The following is a 15,925-nucleotide window of genomic DNA, read 5'->3' as shown; positions in this document are numbered from 1 at the left end:
ACAGCGCTGGCTGGGAGCTGTAACTTGCTAGTAATACAGAATCTGCTCAAGGTTGGGAGCCAACTGCTGGTGCAACACTGACAGATGCAGGACCCATATGCCCAAGTCTGGATAGGATTCCTGTATCACTGGCATCTGGATGTCAGCTTTTCTTTCCTGGCTGTACTGCTGGCTTTGCTGATAAACCCGACTGTCTGTCTGCTGTGGGTCAACCTGCTGCTGCCCTGTAGTCATGTTTCTTGGATGGTGAGCAGTTTCTCTCCATTAAGGAGCACTGTATAAACAGAACATGCCTCCCTTAAAGCTTTCATATGCCACTAAACATCTAACTCAAACATGTCAGCTATTTCTGGCGAATTAGGCACAGAGGATGAAGTCTTGCAGTTGCAATGAAATGGCAAAATGTTTAAATGTCCATTCAGTCTTCTTGTCTCTTTCTCTGGGAAACTCACTGATATCATCCATGTTATTCTTTAATTCTAAACAATTTTTATTGCTTGGTGCCCTGTGAGAAATTGATAGTAGCAAAAGCTGGGTGCACCACAATTTCTAGAAAATTCTTTAGACGGGGACACTGTAATAAAATGCTCTATCTGAAAGAGTCTTCTGTTTAAAAATCTGCTAGCACAACTAGAAGGTTTACTTAGAAATTTGCAACCATTACCCTACTTGGGCATATATTTGAGACTAAAGAAAGTGAGGCCCTCTTTAAAAGAAACCCATGCTTTACCATAGCGACTGCTTTTCCTTTTACTGCCTTGAAAAACAACATGATTGAACTTTTACTTTGGGCTGGGAATGCAACTATTACATATTAGGAACTAAAACAAAACTTCATAAAACCTAGTTACAATAAATCATAAGATGGTATCTATTAGACAATGTACGGCTATTTTCCACTCTCGTTCCAAATCTCGGAAATCCCAGCCTCTCCAGGAGGGAAGCCCCATAGGGCCATCCCCGAACGCTGTTTACAGGTGTATACACACTTTGATTCTGCAGTGGCAGGTACAGTCACCTTCTACCAAGCCTCCCGTTAGCAGATAATTAATACTCTGGTTAGGAACAGTCCGTCTGAGAGGTGGGGAAGCCTTTGCAGCATTAGTATCAATTACGTACTAGCAAGCACTGGAAAGTACTGGGAGCAGTACAGAACTGTACTGTCACAGGGGAAGCTTGAGTGGCCTACCGTGCAAGGACTAGTTAGGATGCACCATCCTTTTGGAGAACACAGCCTATTCCCTAAGTGTTCCTTGCCTACTTTGCAGCTGATGCAGAATGGGAATGTGGCCATTTTTCCACCTCCTCCCGGTGTCCCACTGGTGTGCAAACAGGAGGAGTTCTGTACTATCCCCAGCAGAGAGACTGGTAACTGCAACTCGTCCTTGCGCATGCCGCAAGAGGAGCAATGTTTCTTCTGTTCTCCCACTGAATACCCTGCAGAATGGTCTGGCGGTTAATGGGCAAATCTGTGTCCAAACAGTGCATATCTAGAACTAACAGATATTAAAATACTATATTGCTTCTGTGGAAAGATTTTAAAATAATAAAAAAGTGGCTGACCGCTAGAAAGGGGACATGGTAAAAATATCATAAGTATTAAGACCAGAAGCACCACTTTCATTTTCAGGCTTGGGAGGTATGGGTTTAAAAACAAACAAAACCAAAACATTTGTTCAGTTTTTATTCTATAGCTCAGTGCAATATTGTGTCCTTGAAAAACATTGATTCCTACTTTCTAACATGTACTTTGTTAACTATCGTTTACGTTTAAGATAATATCTATCCCTTTTCATCAAAGGCAATATCATACTGTATCTTTGTTTTTGCTTGACTGCATAATTTGTAAAAGATGAAAAACCCTGTCTAGATCATCACCGCCTCAGACATGTAAAAGAAGAAATTAAAAAAAAAAGGGGGGGCGGAGAACGAAGCCAAGCTCAACTACACATTCTTTCAATGAGTTTATTTAAGATCCCAATTTTTTTGTTCTCAGAGTTAACAGATGCATATTTTTTATTTCCAGTATTGTCTGCTGATAGCATACTTTATGTACATAAATCAGTAAATTATTAACTGTGATAGACGTTTGATTGCAAAAATGTGATTGTTCTAAATACCAAAGCATTGTGTAAAGCCTTTGAGTTTAAATCTCATGTAAAGTTTTTCTGGAAGACTATACAGGGAAAACCGCCGAGTCTCTACAGGTCTGGTGTACATTAGGTCCCTTCCCCAACTTTTTTTTTTTGGTTGGTTTTGTTTTTAATAAAACTATAACATTGGTTTTCAAACTGTGGTTCATGGAGCATTTGCTGGGAGCCTTCGGAGAGCTGGTTGCTCATATGTTGCTGACTCCTCCACAGCTGCTAAACCACATTAGAAGAGAGCTAAAAATATGTTAAATATTTCCTTCGTATTTTTTCATGTGAACAACTTCTAAAGTTGCCAACGGTTTGTTATGTGACTGCAAATGACATGGTGGCAAATGGGAGGGGAGATAGCCATATGAAGATTTCTGTATCCAGATATGGTCGCACTACAAAAGTGTGTGAGAACGCTTGAACTATAGGTAGCTATGTGAACCCATCAAAGAGCATTTTCTGTTCCTTAAAATGTGTGCAAAAGGGACATAATTAATCATTTATGTGGTAAAGAAAATATAGTAAATCACATAGATTTAAGACTACAACGAACTGTAAGCAATCAGAAGGCAAATTAGAGAAAAAATACTGGATCAAGAATTTATTTAGAGGACCACACAGGAAAGGGTGAAAAATAAAGATCAATACATAAAAAATGCAATTTAGAAAAGTCTTTGCAACTCATAAAATACAATTTGAGTTCATTCATCTACTACCAAAGGAGTATAATCTTATATCAAGTATGAGGATATGTATAAATAATGCTTTTAAACTATTGGGAGTCACAGGAGAAAATCCTTTTAAATGGTGAAAAGGATATATCCTTACATACAAGAAGAAAACAAATGATTAATTGGCTAAATGTTGTACCCAATTAATGGGTTTAATTCAACACTGACTTGAATCTTATGTGACCTCATTAAAGGCTTCCCCAAAGAAGCTGTAAAACAATGGATGGACTTAAAACGTTTCTTCTGTTTTGAAAGTTTTATCAGCTTTAGTAGTATACCCCATTTCAGGGAATACTGCTAAAGCAGGTAGAAACGTTCAAAACACAGACTTTTTTAACTGTGTCTGTTCTTGTTATTAGCAGGAATTACCAACTTTAAACAACTTGATTCACAGCAGAAAGTAGCACCATTTATAGATGTCTGCCCATTTACTTTACAAAACAAGATGTTTGCATTCATGCAAATATTAGACTTTTTAAAGACCTGCAAAGGTGTTTGCACTTTCCAAGACAGGACCAGACTAAGGCATGGGCACAGAGACCCGTGCCCAGATCTCCAGCTCCTCGAGTCAGTGTGTGAACAGAATCTCAGTTTTCATTTAAGTTTTTTAAACAATAAGTTTCTAGTCATGGTGGTTGCAAAAAGAAGCATGAACTCATAACCCAAATGTAACAAATTCAATGAAGTATGGCCCTGAACTTGCACACAGCCTGAAACAATAGTTCTGAGAGGTGTGAACTACCCCATGAATTTCAGTTGGGTATTAACTCTGAGACCCACTGCTCTCGGTGTCTCTTCTGTCACCCAACAGAAGACTGTGACTATGTCTACATTACCATTTATGTTGGCATAATTTATGTCACTCAGGAATGTGAAAAAAAACACGCCCCTGAGAGACATAGGTTGTACCAACATAAGCATCCGTGTGGACACCACTACATTGATGGGACATAGCTACCACTGCTTGCTGAAGGTGGTTTAATTAAGTTCACGGGAGAGCTCTCTCCTGTCAGCATGGAATGGCTATATAAAAGATCTTACTCTGTTGAGGCTGCATCAGTACAGCTGTAAGATCTTGACAGTAAACATAGCCTAGCTGTGTTAGCTACTGCCAACAAAGGGGAAGGCCCTGCTGCTGCTCCTGCAGGGATAAGAGGACCCACACTGCTGCCCTTGGCCGCCACTCCAGGTAGGAGCAGAAGAACAGCACAGGGGTCTATGTTTTGTGCCTCCTGGATTACTTTAATCCAGCCCTCTATCAATTGTGTGTACATGCATCTTAGACATGTAAAGAAACAAACAAATGCACATCTTACAAACATTAAAAAGGGAAAAAAAGGAAAACTAAGAAGGATGCTTGTACCAATCTAACCCACCATGCACTGATATGCACCAAAAACAGGATATTTGAAAAAATTGTACTAGACAGATTAAAGACCACCTAAAGATTGTTTCTAGGTTTTTCCCACAGAGTCTGAAAGGAACAGTGCAGTCAGCTTTGGATCTGTATTACTGGTAGTTTCTGCAAAGTGGAGACAAATGCCATTGTTTATCGTCATAGTATATAAATTAAAAATACATTTTCCTTTTAAAAACTTTTTTCTATTCATTTATATAAAATTGAGAGCCTTCTTACCTCCCAGTGAATATGTGATTGGTGCCAGGAGCCAGGGGAAGAGGTGGGGAAGGGAAGAAAACCCCATGATTTCCAGAAATCAAGACATTTTAATCATCCCCATTTGAACCTTTATGATATCCAGTCAAGATATGGCTCTTCTTGGAGAACCCATGCATTACTTCAGCTGAAAATAGGGCTAACCCCCAAATCATAACTAAATGAAGACTCCATTAAATACAGTTTTGTTGATGTAGCAGGGAAAAAAATTCCTCCTTCAACCTCTACAGGCTGCAGAAAGTCCTCCATTTCTGTTAATGACCTATTCCTTCTGTCTGATTCAATACAGCCCACTAGCTATGGAAATGACAACACTCAGAAGGTGACAACAAAACAGTCAACAAACAGTGCTGAGATATGTCATTTTCCTCAAATACTTTTTCAGGAGTGAAATGACACAGTACGATATGCTGTATCCAGCTCAGATCAAATATTTCTTTATTAAACGAAACTACATGTACTATAGTTGCCATATAAAATGCACGTTTAAGTGTGTTGCTTCAAGCTTCAATTGCAAAACAATTTGATACTCGATTTTTTATATATACATATATATTTTCCCTCTTGATCTCTTAATACACACCTCCTCAGGCAGTTACTGTTAAGATGCCACATCTTTGACATAACTTTGCATTGAAAGCATTGCTTTCTGGGTCCAAACTAATGCACGTACTGTGACTGGGACATCTTGGAATATGTAAATTAGCATCTTTCAAGTCTCTGAACACAGGAAGTCCTCTTGGCATGTATTCCAAATCATGGCCTCAATTTTAAACAGGAATGCCTGTGCAAAGGTGTTTAGCCTTTTCAGATTCAGAACTAGCCTTTAGTTCCTAGTTCTCTTTAAGAAAATGAAATATATTCAGCCAATTTCTGTTCTAATTTCCAAAATGGCTTCATAGCCTTCAGTGGAGTTGCTCTGGATTTACACTTGTTTAAGTGATCACAGAACTCAGCTCAGTGAGTAGTTATGTTTACTCGTTATTATATGTATTTATTACTACTTATATTAAAGTAGTGCCTAGAAGCCCCATGCCTTTCTCCACCAGTGGAACAGCTATAGCATTAAAATCAGTACTAGAGATTCAGCTGTTTTTCTGACTGTTTTGTGGCTTCTCTGCTAGACGAGTCTCGTGATCAACCCTTGACAGACTCCAATGTAGGTATTAAATACTCATCTTTAGAAAAACACGAAATACTATGCATCCTTGAATGTAAGGCAGAATTTTGTTACTGGGGATGTCCTATTTCAATGAAGACATACTATACAACTGAGATATTGATCTTCTGTAGTTTAAAGAGATCCTACTAACTTTTTCACAACAGTACATGTATTAGTCCCATAGTCCTGTCTTAAAACCTGTGCCCTGATGTGACTTTTGAGCAGTTAATAGCTGGACAGTTGATGTCATATGATATTATTGTTTCAGTAGATCATATGGTCTCTCTCTTTTTCTCAACAATGAGCACCCAATACTTCTCAGATCCAGCTGCCCATGATATAATCATATTTCTATTCTTAGAATTTGGGATTTGTATCTGTACAGATTCTTTCCGCCCAGTCGGAAATTTCATTTTCTTCAAATCTGTTTTTACTTGTTCTTTTTAGGGTTTTTTCCCCCCTAGTATGATAGTACTCCCTCTCCTTTATGGTGTAATCAGTCTTTCTTGCTGAATAATACTCTAATACTGCATCCCATTCATTATTGTGATCTCATCATTCTTCAAAAAGGCCTATTATGCCTAAACTGTGTTTTGTTACCAGGTATTCTAGATTAACTACGTTTGCCTTTAAAGGTTTTTGCATGGGTGTAGAGGTTTTTAGTTTTTCCTGACAGTCTATTTTTTCCCCCCCATGCAACTCCTTTCTCTCACAGTCTTACTTTTTGGATTATATCTCTATGAGCTCAACCTATGTCTCCTCCAGCTTCACCTTTGAAAGCTTTGGATATTATTTGAAAAAAGGAACGAGTCTGATAACGGTGAATTATGTGTGACAAATATGAGGGTCTAATTCATAATTAAAATGTATAAAGTAGAGGATGTGTTTTTTGAAATAACTCCCCTTTGGAGGCCTATGCCATCTTTAATCCGCTTCTCCAATCTACCTTGTCACCTGTGTATTCCATTTTATCACACAATGCATGCCTCTTAACTGCCAAAACACTGTTAAAGCCCATTTCATTGACTGGTTTAAACGACAACAAACCTCATCCCTTGAATTCCATTTTATTTTAACAACTGATATATAACTTTAATCTGCCATGTTGAATGTCAACAGTAATGACTGCCCTGCACCTTTAAGCGGGGGTGGGGGTATTTGGCTGGCTGGCTGAAGGGAACAGTGCTTTATGACTTGGGAGGTGGAGAGGGGGGAGAGATGAAAACTACTGAGGTGTTCGTTAAAGGAAAGAATACGGGGCGGTTCATCACTCCATTCTTATAGCCCACCTAAACCTTCCTATGAGGGGGTGTGGATGGGAAGGTCCCAGCAATGGATTTGCTTGAGTTCCTGGATGGAAAAAGTGGGGGAGCTGGTGAAAGCCCCCTCACCCTCAGGTAATTAGGGAATAAACATGGGGTTACCTCTACTGTACACTTTTATCTGCTGGGTAGTCCCAGACATCTAATAATAAAGTTGCAACCTGATTAAACCCATGTCAAATGTGTCCTGTCCTTTCGGTATAGCCAGACAATCATTTTACAGTCATTCTATTTCCTCACCCTCCTTTCCTTCAGCATGGCCAGAACTCTCCCTCAAATATTTAATAAGTGTGACTAAAATTTTGTACACTTCACCACATTTCTTCCCTATGCCAACATAGATCTGTTAACAACCTGTCCCCTTAATCCAGTACAACTCTATAAGAAACTGAACTGTCACCTTTTATACTTACATATTGCACCACTGACATCATTAGCAATTGTCATTTCTTGTCCACACATTTCCAAGCCAGCAGTAGACTTTTTCAGTTAATATCCTTTCTAGACTGGTATAATCATCTATATATTCCAGGACTACCACCTGCTGCTTCCTCACCTTTAGTCTCATGTCACTGTTGCTATCCTAACCGGTGTTGTACAGAGTTCACCTCATTATATAATATGTAAAGTTGTCGAAAACTGTGCATGAGAAGAGGAATCTTTTCCCTAAAATTTTACAGCACTCCAACACTTTACAATCTGTTTCTCCTCTCTTCCAGCTCTCAGGCCAGGTAGGGCCCTGTGCCCTAATAAGAATCTTTGAGAAGACTGGAAATGTGCCCTGCCACCCATCGAGCTCCAAGATCTCCTATGCACTAGATGCCAATGTATATGTGTTTTTGTACTGAAAATGAATAACCCTGTAGTATGTGATATCAATTTTAAAACTCCCCAAACTTTTACAATACTTAAACATTTGTGGCTGAACAAAAATTAACTGTTTCTTATTGTCTTATTCAATAATGATCATTCATTCTGTTTTGCCAGTTTTAACTCTTAGCAGTCTTCCTACTCACATAGCTAAATAGAGCTGCTTGTTTCTACCCAAAGGAAGCATTTTTTGTTTCCAAACTACATTATTAACTATGTGCAACTTCTGTACCATCTTTCATTATCTGAAAAATGTAGAAGACCTGCTCCACTCCCTGATCTTTCCTCTGACTTTAACAGTAAAGAGTCACAGGTTTTCACAAACTAAATTGGTTACACACCCAATACATGTTTACAATGCATGAAAAACTTTACCAGCATAATCTCCAGTTAATCTATTACCTTCAAGACATTTTCTTAGTCATAAGAACAAATAAATTGTGTCATTATCTTGTTACACTGTTGGTGATTATTATAAATAAATATCAATATATTTAAAATGTTATAACATATTGTAGTGAGAACATTTAGTGAGCTCTTTCCACCTTTTGAATTACCATGTATGATGGATGTCACTGTGCTCCTATTGGTGCAATAACAATGCTACAAAAATAGGAAGAGAAATGGAAGACCAAGGCCTATTACCATATGCAGAAAACTCTCTGGTGATCTGGTCGTTTCCTATAAATTTTATACAGCTTTCTTCCTTTGTGTATATAATGGCACATGTTTCTACAACAGGACAAAAGATGTTAAATCCTTTGGAAGTAGAAAGGAAATTTTTTTGTAACAACACTTTTCAATTATAATTGCATTAGAACTGATTAAATATGAAAAAAATCTGATAAATCATTCAATTTGTTACTATTCATGCTTCTATATTATTGATGTTAGTGAGTATTCTGAGAACTGCTGGCTATTCATGAAAGTGTAAATAAATCCCAACAGCTTCACAATATTTAGCCCAAATGAATATTTAACCCAAAATTCATAATATAAGTTTGTTACTCATTATTACTTATTTGTTTTTTCTCCTGTTTAAAATGTCTCAATCAAACAATCAGGAAGTAGAAACAAGACCATAAGTAAAATTTCCCAAAGGACCTTAGTTATACAGGAGGTTAAGTCCCTTTTTTAAAACTGACTTAGATACTTAGAAGCCTCAATCCCATTGTCTTTCAATGAATCTCAACCTCCTAGGCACCTAAGTCACTTCTGCAAATGGGACTTAGCTGCTTTTGAAAATGTTATCCTATGTGACTTGAGTGAGCAACTACACAGTATGAATAACAAAAAGTCAACAGTCACTGTAATTAACTGGCGAAAAGTTCACAATCAACCCCCAGTCAAAAAACAACTTGTCCAAACTATTTGGTGAATATTTATTAATAGTAGCTACACCCAAATGTATCAGGAATAGTTTTTTAGTGATTTTCAAATAGCAAGGAATGTTAAATTCGCACAGAACATTATTCAAAATGAATAACTGGCCAACTCTAATGATCAGTAACCCAGAGTGTCACAAACACTAAATTAATACTGTTACATACTACTATTACTGTATTGCATTTATTACAAAGACTAATGTTTATATTCTCTTCACAAATATAAAAAAACATTAAGGGGCATTTTTCAAAATTGAAAAGATTTTTCTGGATTGTAAGTATGTTTTTTTAAAGCAGGTATTAAAAGATTTGATTACAAGTGTACCCCTACATTTGGCAACAAACAGAATACATTTAAGAGTCAAGAAAGTACCTTTTGTTAGACCCACACAGATTTGTTTGTACTACATTCTCACATACTAGCTGACAAATGGGTTTTCTGGGCATTGTATTTGTGAATCAAGAACAAAACACAAATGGCTCTTAGATTCTCCATGAAAATATGTAATTTAATGCAAGTTGTATAAAATGTTAGCAGCAGTACAGCAGACTTCTTATACCCAAGGGTGGATTTTTTTTTTTTGAGTTTTTAAATGCAGAAAAGCTGAAGAAAACTCAATGGCCCCAATCTCATGTGAGATCCTATAGAATGGAGTGAAAGAAGAGTAAACCTCCACTAAGAATTACCTGTGGAAACTTCTCCTCTATCATTTCACCAAAGGATTGGAGTTTCCCTAGCATGCACACAAACATGCCAGATCTCCATCCAATCCACAGGAGACCAGGGACTATGACAAAGATTCCGCAGCATCACAAGTCCCAACTAGCTCTGATTTGGTTGTTGAAAGTGTGGCTCCTTCTAAGTCATGCTGCCAAGGAGTCACTGGACCAGAAACATCATGAAGGTGACCCTTAGAGGAAGGAAAGAGGAATTCCCAGCTCTGACGGTGAGGCACAATCTAAAGTGGATTTCTGTTTTTCTGATTTTTTCAAGGGTGGTATGAGGACAATGTACAAATCCCCCAAGACCACCTTGTGTAAGCCCTGAGGAAAGGAGAAAATGCTGTTTAGAAAGTAGCTGAGCCCTTTTTCAGCACAGGATGGAGAAATCAGTACAATCCGACTCCACCTGCAAATCATGGGGACATGACCGGGCTCACTGTTATAGTGCTATTAGTTGGTTCTGGGGATTGTCACTTGGATTTTGAGCTTTTTCACTCCTTGCTCATTGGCTCAAATCCAGCTAAGGCCTGTAATGGCCCAAAAGTTGGCTAAGTGGTTTTTATTAACCTACGGGAACTGAGCTGGTGTTCTCAGTCCACTTCCTTTTGAACAACTCCATATGTCATGAAGCACCATCAAAACTGGCACCATGATAAAGTCCACAAATAAAATGAAGATTTAGTGGACATGGAAACTTGAATAGTTTTCTGAGTGAAAGGGATGGTGCATAAGAAATTGAGCAGAAGTACACTAGTAGGGCAGTTTGTATAATCTAACACAACCACTGCCTGTGCAATTGTGTATGGTAATTTAATGCACCATTAAAAAACTACAGTTGCTGACCAATCAGTCAGGCACTTTCACAGCACTGACTTCAATTTTTAAAAGTTACTGCTCTTATATACAGGAGTACGCAGTCAGTAAGAATCACTGCAATTTAGATACAAAGTTGCTGTTATTGTTAATGGAATATTTTTTTCTAAATTTTATATTTAAAGCTTACTGCAGAGTGTCTAATACTAAATATATCTACTTTGATAGGAGCTTGGCATAAAAAAACAATAAAACAAAACACATATTTAAGAACTTATCTAAATTTTTACCAAAAATACTGTAAACTTTACTTTCAATTGTTTTACAGTTCAAATCCTAAGGTGTGTTCTTTTTTATTCAAGAAATTTTAAAAGCAACTAATTTAAATATGCAAAATTATCTTGAGTTGTTCATACGTGAACTTAAAAGCCGTGCAACACAGGAAAATTAAGTAATTATGCCTCCAAGTTATTTACTGCAATTAAGCTCATTTATCATATGCAAATTAGTGCAAACTGGTCTCATTAGTTACTAAATTACTCAATATGAGCTGAACAATGTAGCACTCCAGTTTGTAATGAAAAATCCCTGTAGAGGCAAGCAGTATCAATTAAGCTAATTTGCATATGCAAATATATTCACTAACTTTCCCTTTTCTCTATATTTAGTTCTACATTTCCTGATCATTCTTGATTATATAAAGAATATGGGGTCACTGACCCCTTTTCTTAATCCTCAATAGTTAAGAAATTAAAGAAAGTATCAAGAGATGTAAACTGGCCATATTCATCTTAACTTTTAAGTCTTGCTGGAACTAAAGTTTGCCTGTAAGAGATAACAGAAATCAACATTTTTTCATTTAACTTATAATGAAGCAAAAAATACACCACTGAGGTAAAATTAAAAATATTTCTCATTGCAGCCTAACCTCATTATAAAGCTACTCTCATGCATAAGATGAATGTGGAGTATAATGAAGTCTTGCTAATAATTAATGGGCAACTCTAATTATCTGGTTTCTCTTCTATTCAAGGCATTCCCACTATTTCTCCATCTAGGTGTTTTAATTGGATAATGTCTGAAAGCTTCTTTTCTGATTGTGGGCTCCTGCTATAATAATATTTGGGGTATTTCCTTTTTTTTTTCCATGAGCACATTGTGCATAGTTTCTTTTGGTCAGAAACCTACCGTGGGAATCACCTCTTCAGTATGATATACTGCAATTGGTTGTGGCTTGGAAATTTTTGACACGATTGACTGAGAGTTCTTGCTTGTAGAACCAAGATTTAAAATGTCACAAGATGTTGCTCCATTTCTATTTTTATAACATCACTATAAACAAACTATGTCCACTTTTTAAATATATACTATATTGTGGTTCTCGTGTATCTGTCAATAAATTTTGAAATAACAAAAGTATTAGAAAAAGTCTCCTTAATTTCTGAATTTACCTTTAGCTAGGACTTTAAAATATTAATTATGAAGGGCACTGAACAGATTACCTATTAATCCAGCTTTCTTAGATCACAGATTCTGAAAAATATGGGTACTTGCAATACAGTACTTTTTGCAGGTTGGCACATATTTATCTGTTCATCTCGCTCTCTCTCTCAAATAACAGTTATCACAGTATTGTTTTGAATGTCATTTCTAGAAGTAGTGCCCACCAAAGCAATATTTGTTAGAGCAGCACTGGAGGAGACTCTAGTTGGATCTGTGACATCTTACTAGTATTCCGACCTTCTGGAGTGCTTTTCCAATGACATCACAAGGTGCTTCTACCAATGACATCACAAGGTGATAGTCTGAGATTCCTGCAGCTACTGTATTTCAATTCTTTTCCTATACTCTCTTACTGAGTGTTGTTTTATACGTTTTAGCCTGCTAAAGTGAGACAAGATTTTTAACATATTATGACTAACTTACATCCATTATAAGTTCACTGCGCTCTTTATCCATCATCCACAATCTATTCTCTTTTAAATGTCACCCTAGAACTTTCTTTTATCAATTCTGCTGAAGATTAATGGAAGCAATTTGGAAAGACCAACACCCTCTTTGAAAAGGCCACACCTCAACAGATATTCAATATGGAATTTATGGTGACTCAGACTGAAAACCATCAACTCCACATGCTGTAGTGATTTTTTGCTATCTGTTTGATAGCTCTTACATCTTCTATGTATTAGTTGGGGGGAAAATCCAAAATAAAAAGGAAATCTGCTTTAAGAAGATAAAAAAATGATGAAAGCTTCTTAGCCATTCCATGAATGAAAAATTTACATTCCAAATAGCTAATAAGGTTGTCATGTGATAGACCTTAAATAACTGAATGAATTGTATGCATATGATAAGGTCATGATAAACATCTGGACTAAAACTGGATACAAATCAATTTCAATGCGGTTTTATCTGGGTATTACTAGTAATACACATTGTAAAAAGCGTACCTTTACGTATACAGTATGTATTTATATATTCATAGCAGCATGCTGACAAATTACACAAACTCAAACATCACAAAACTGCTGCCTATTTATTCTAATTTTGTATTGTTTTGTTACATCTGTGAGAAAGCACAACCGCATTTGTGTCTGTTATGCAAAACTCAGTGGTGCACATTTACATCTTTGGTACAGTAACCATTACATAAGTATTTGCTTACAGCACTAAAACCTTGAATCTAGACCTCTACCAAGGACATACAAATAATTAAATCACTTAATTCATAATTTCTGCACTTAAGGGAAATTCATTCCAGTGGTAAATTTTACATTTTGCTAGAATTATCTTTGTTACCATTTTACATTTAGCTAACTGCAAAAAGGTATGAAAACCTGGAGATTATCCATAGCTCCTTTGAAAGCTACAGCTGTGGTAGTACACAGAAATACCTCTCAATTGTTTCAGATGAAGTGGAGTATTTCTCATTATAGTATTCTAACTTGCCTCTCTTGCATATCAAAAGACAATATTCCATGCTGCATACTTGGATTGAGAAGCAGAAATTTCTGCTAAAGAACAGCAGTTATTTAGTGCTGCAGTTAGAAAAGACCATATGCACAGCAGGTTTCTTATTTCCATAAGGTTTTTTGTTTGTTTTTTTAGTCTACATTGACAAAACACTCCCCATTTTGTTGCTGTTGCCTTTGTTACCTGCTTCTACTCTATCTCTGACAACTAAAACCTAAAAAATGTTTTGTGGAATCACCAAGCCCTGACAAAACAAAACACATAAGGGTACATGAACATCTCTATCAGGTCATTTCTGTTCAATCTAATCTTTTTCACATATACCTACTGTACGGTGCCATAAAATGCTTTGGGAAAAATCAAATTATTCTTATCTCAGTCACTACTAAGACCTGGAAGACATGCTGTTATTTCTTCTCTATAAAGATTTTTATAATTTGCATTGTTAGAGTCATGACAATTGTGGGCAGGGGAAGGGAAATGGTGCTTGTAAACTAAAATGAGAAAAGAAAATCTAAATCTGGACAGGACACTTACAAAAATCGAATGATTTACACAAAATGGTGTTTGATACACACACAAACACACACAATATATCTGTGAGCAACAGTTACTGCACAGTCCAATATAACTACATAGCGTGATTCATCTAAATTATTACAGCACAAAGAGTACTTGCCCTCCCTGTCTCATTAAATTTCTCTCACTCGTGGACTTTCTAAAAAGAAAAAATTGGAATCTGTAAAAAAAATTTCATAAATGTAAGCCCTGATAACAACATAATAATAATTGGCAGAAATATTGTTACTATCTAGTTATCTTGATTATTTTGGTAAAGCCATTATTTTTACCTGTAAAATGTGACTTCCCAAATGTGACTCAAATACTTCAATGGCAAGGGCACTGGGGCTTCTCCTGCGCTGGGCACCTATAACTGAATAAAAAACAATTATGTTCCAATGTCTGCACATTCAGTCATGCTGCATCCCTGATTACACCACTGGAAAGATACTATAGACACGGACTCTTGCATTTTTAAACACCATTAGTGTTAGTTACAACTTTGCCTTGTACTATAGTAAGCAAAATCACTGTATAATTTTCAGTGACGTGACTTTTGCGGCACAATATTATTCTTTTCAAAGCTGTTAAAGTACCTGGGAACTATGAAAATGAACATGCAGTACTAATGCTTCTCAACCTGTGGCCCAATCAGCACACAGCTGCAGGCCATATGACATCCTCAAGGCCATGCAGGTAGTATCTATATATTGTGTGGATGTGGCCCACATAACACACAGAGAGCTGGTAAATAGAATGAGAGCCACCCAGCTATACAAGTATGGCCCAAGTCCCGATAGAAGTTTTTTTGTTCATATTGCTGAGCCTATGGACCAGGTTTGGTAAATAAAATGAGAAATATTAAAGTAGAAGATGCTACTTAAGTGTGCACCCGAATGTGCAGACAAAAACCAAAAATTACTCCATAATTGTAAAGATAAGAAAGATGTCTTTCTGAACATGCTACCTCCTTCCTTTGAAAGTGGACTGAAGTGCCTGAAAAAGTCACCATTTGCAAATAACTTCCTTTCCATGATATCTGAGGCATCAAAACTATTTCCTATTGTAAGTATAAAAAAAATTGCAATATCCCAGATACCAAGGTAACTGCTATATCTTCAAACAGCAATCTCCATACTACTTGTTAAAATAAATAGCTTTAAAAATAGAAAGAGAGTAACTTGCAGTTATGTTTTCAAAGGCAATGATGACTAAAATAAGAGAAAAAAATCAAGAAATCACACACTAGAACTTTCATTAATCTCTATTTCATATGGTGTGCCAGGGACAAGAAGACAGTAATAGATGCCTAAACACAGCCAAGCAGGGGAGAAAGTAACCTACTGTGGATACAGAGTTTTTTGTTTTAGGCCTAGATTGTGTCTAGCTCTGCTTGGGGGAATGGGGGACAAGGGAGGTGGGAAGACGGGAGATCATCTAAGGAGACTCCCCTCCCCCTTGCAGAGGGTAGACATATTCACATCTAAGACTCTGGTGGAACAGTGCCCCTGGAGCGCAAGAGGCAGTGTTGCATCTCTACACACCACAGTGCCTAGAAGACATAATCTA

At 36.9% G+C, this 15,925-nt stretch overlaps 1 protein-coding gene across 6 annotated transcripts in view; it reads right to left on the bottom strand.

Annotated features, from left to right (window-relative positions):
• NPAS3 (neuronal PAS domain protein 3) overlaps positions 1-15,925 on the bottom strand; it is an 828,174-nt gene that overhangs the window by 401,072 nt on the left and 411,177 nt on the right. For all 6 annotated transcript variants that reach the window (XM_050953865.1, XM_050953867.1, XM_050953868.1 and 3 more), the window contains one exon: positions 14,647-14,729. In XM_050953865.1, the coding sequence (XP_050809822.1) occupies positions 14,647-14,729 (83 nt within the window). The remainder of the gene's footprint in view (positions 1-14,646; positions 14,730-15,925) is intronic.

This window comes from Gopherus flavomarginatus, chromosome 5 (genome assembly GCF_025201925.1).
Source record: "Gopherus flavomarginatus isolate rGopFla2 chromosome 5, rGopFla2.mat.asm, whole genome shotgun sequence".
Lineage (NCBI taxonomy): Eukaryota > Metazoa > Chordata > Testudines > Testudinidae > Gopherus > Gopherus flavomarginatus.
This window is presented reverse-complemented; position numbering and strand designations above follow the sequence as displayed.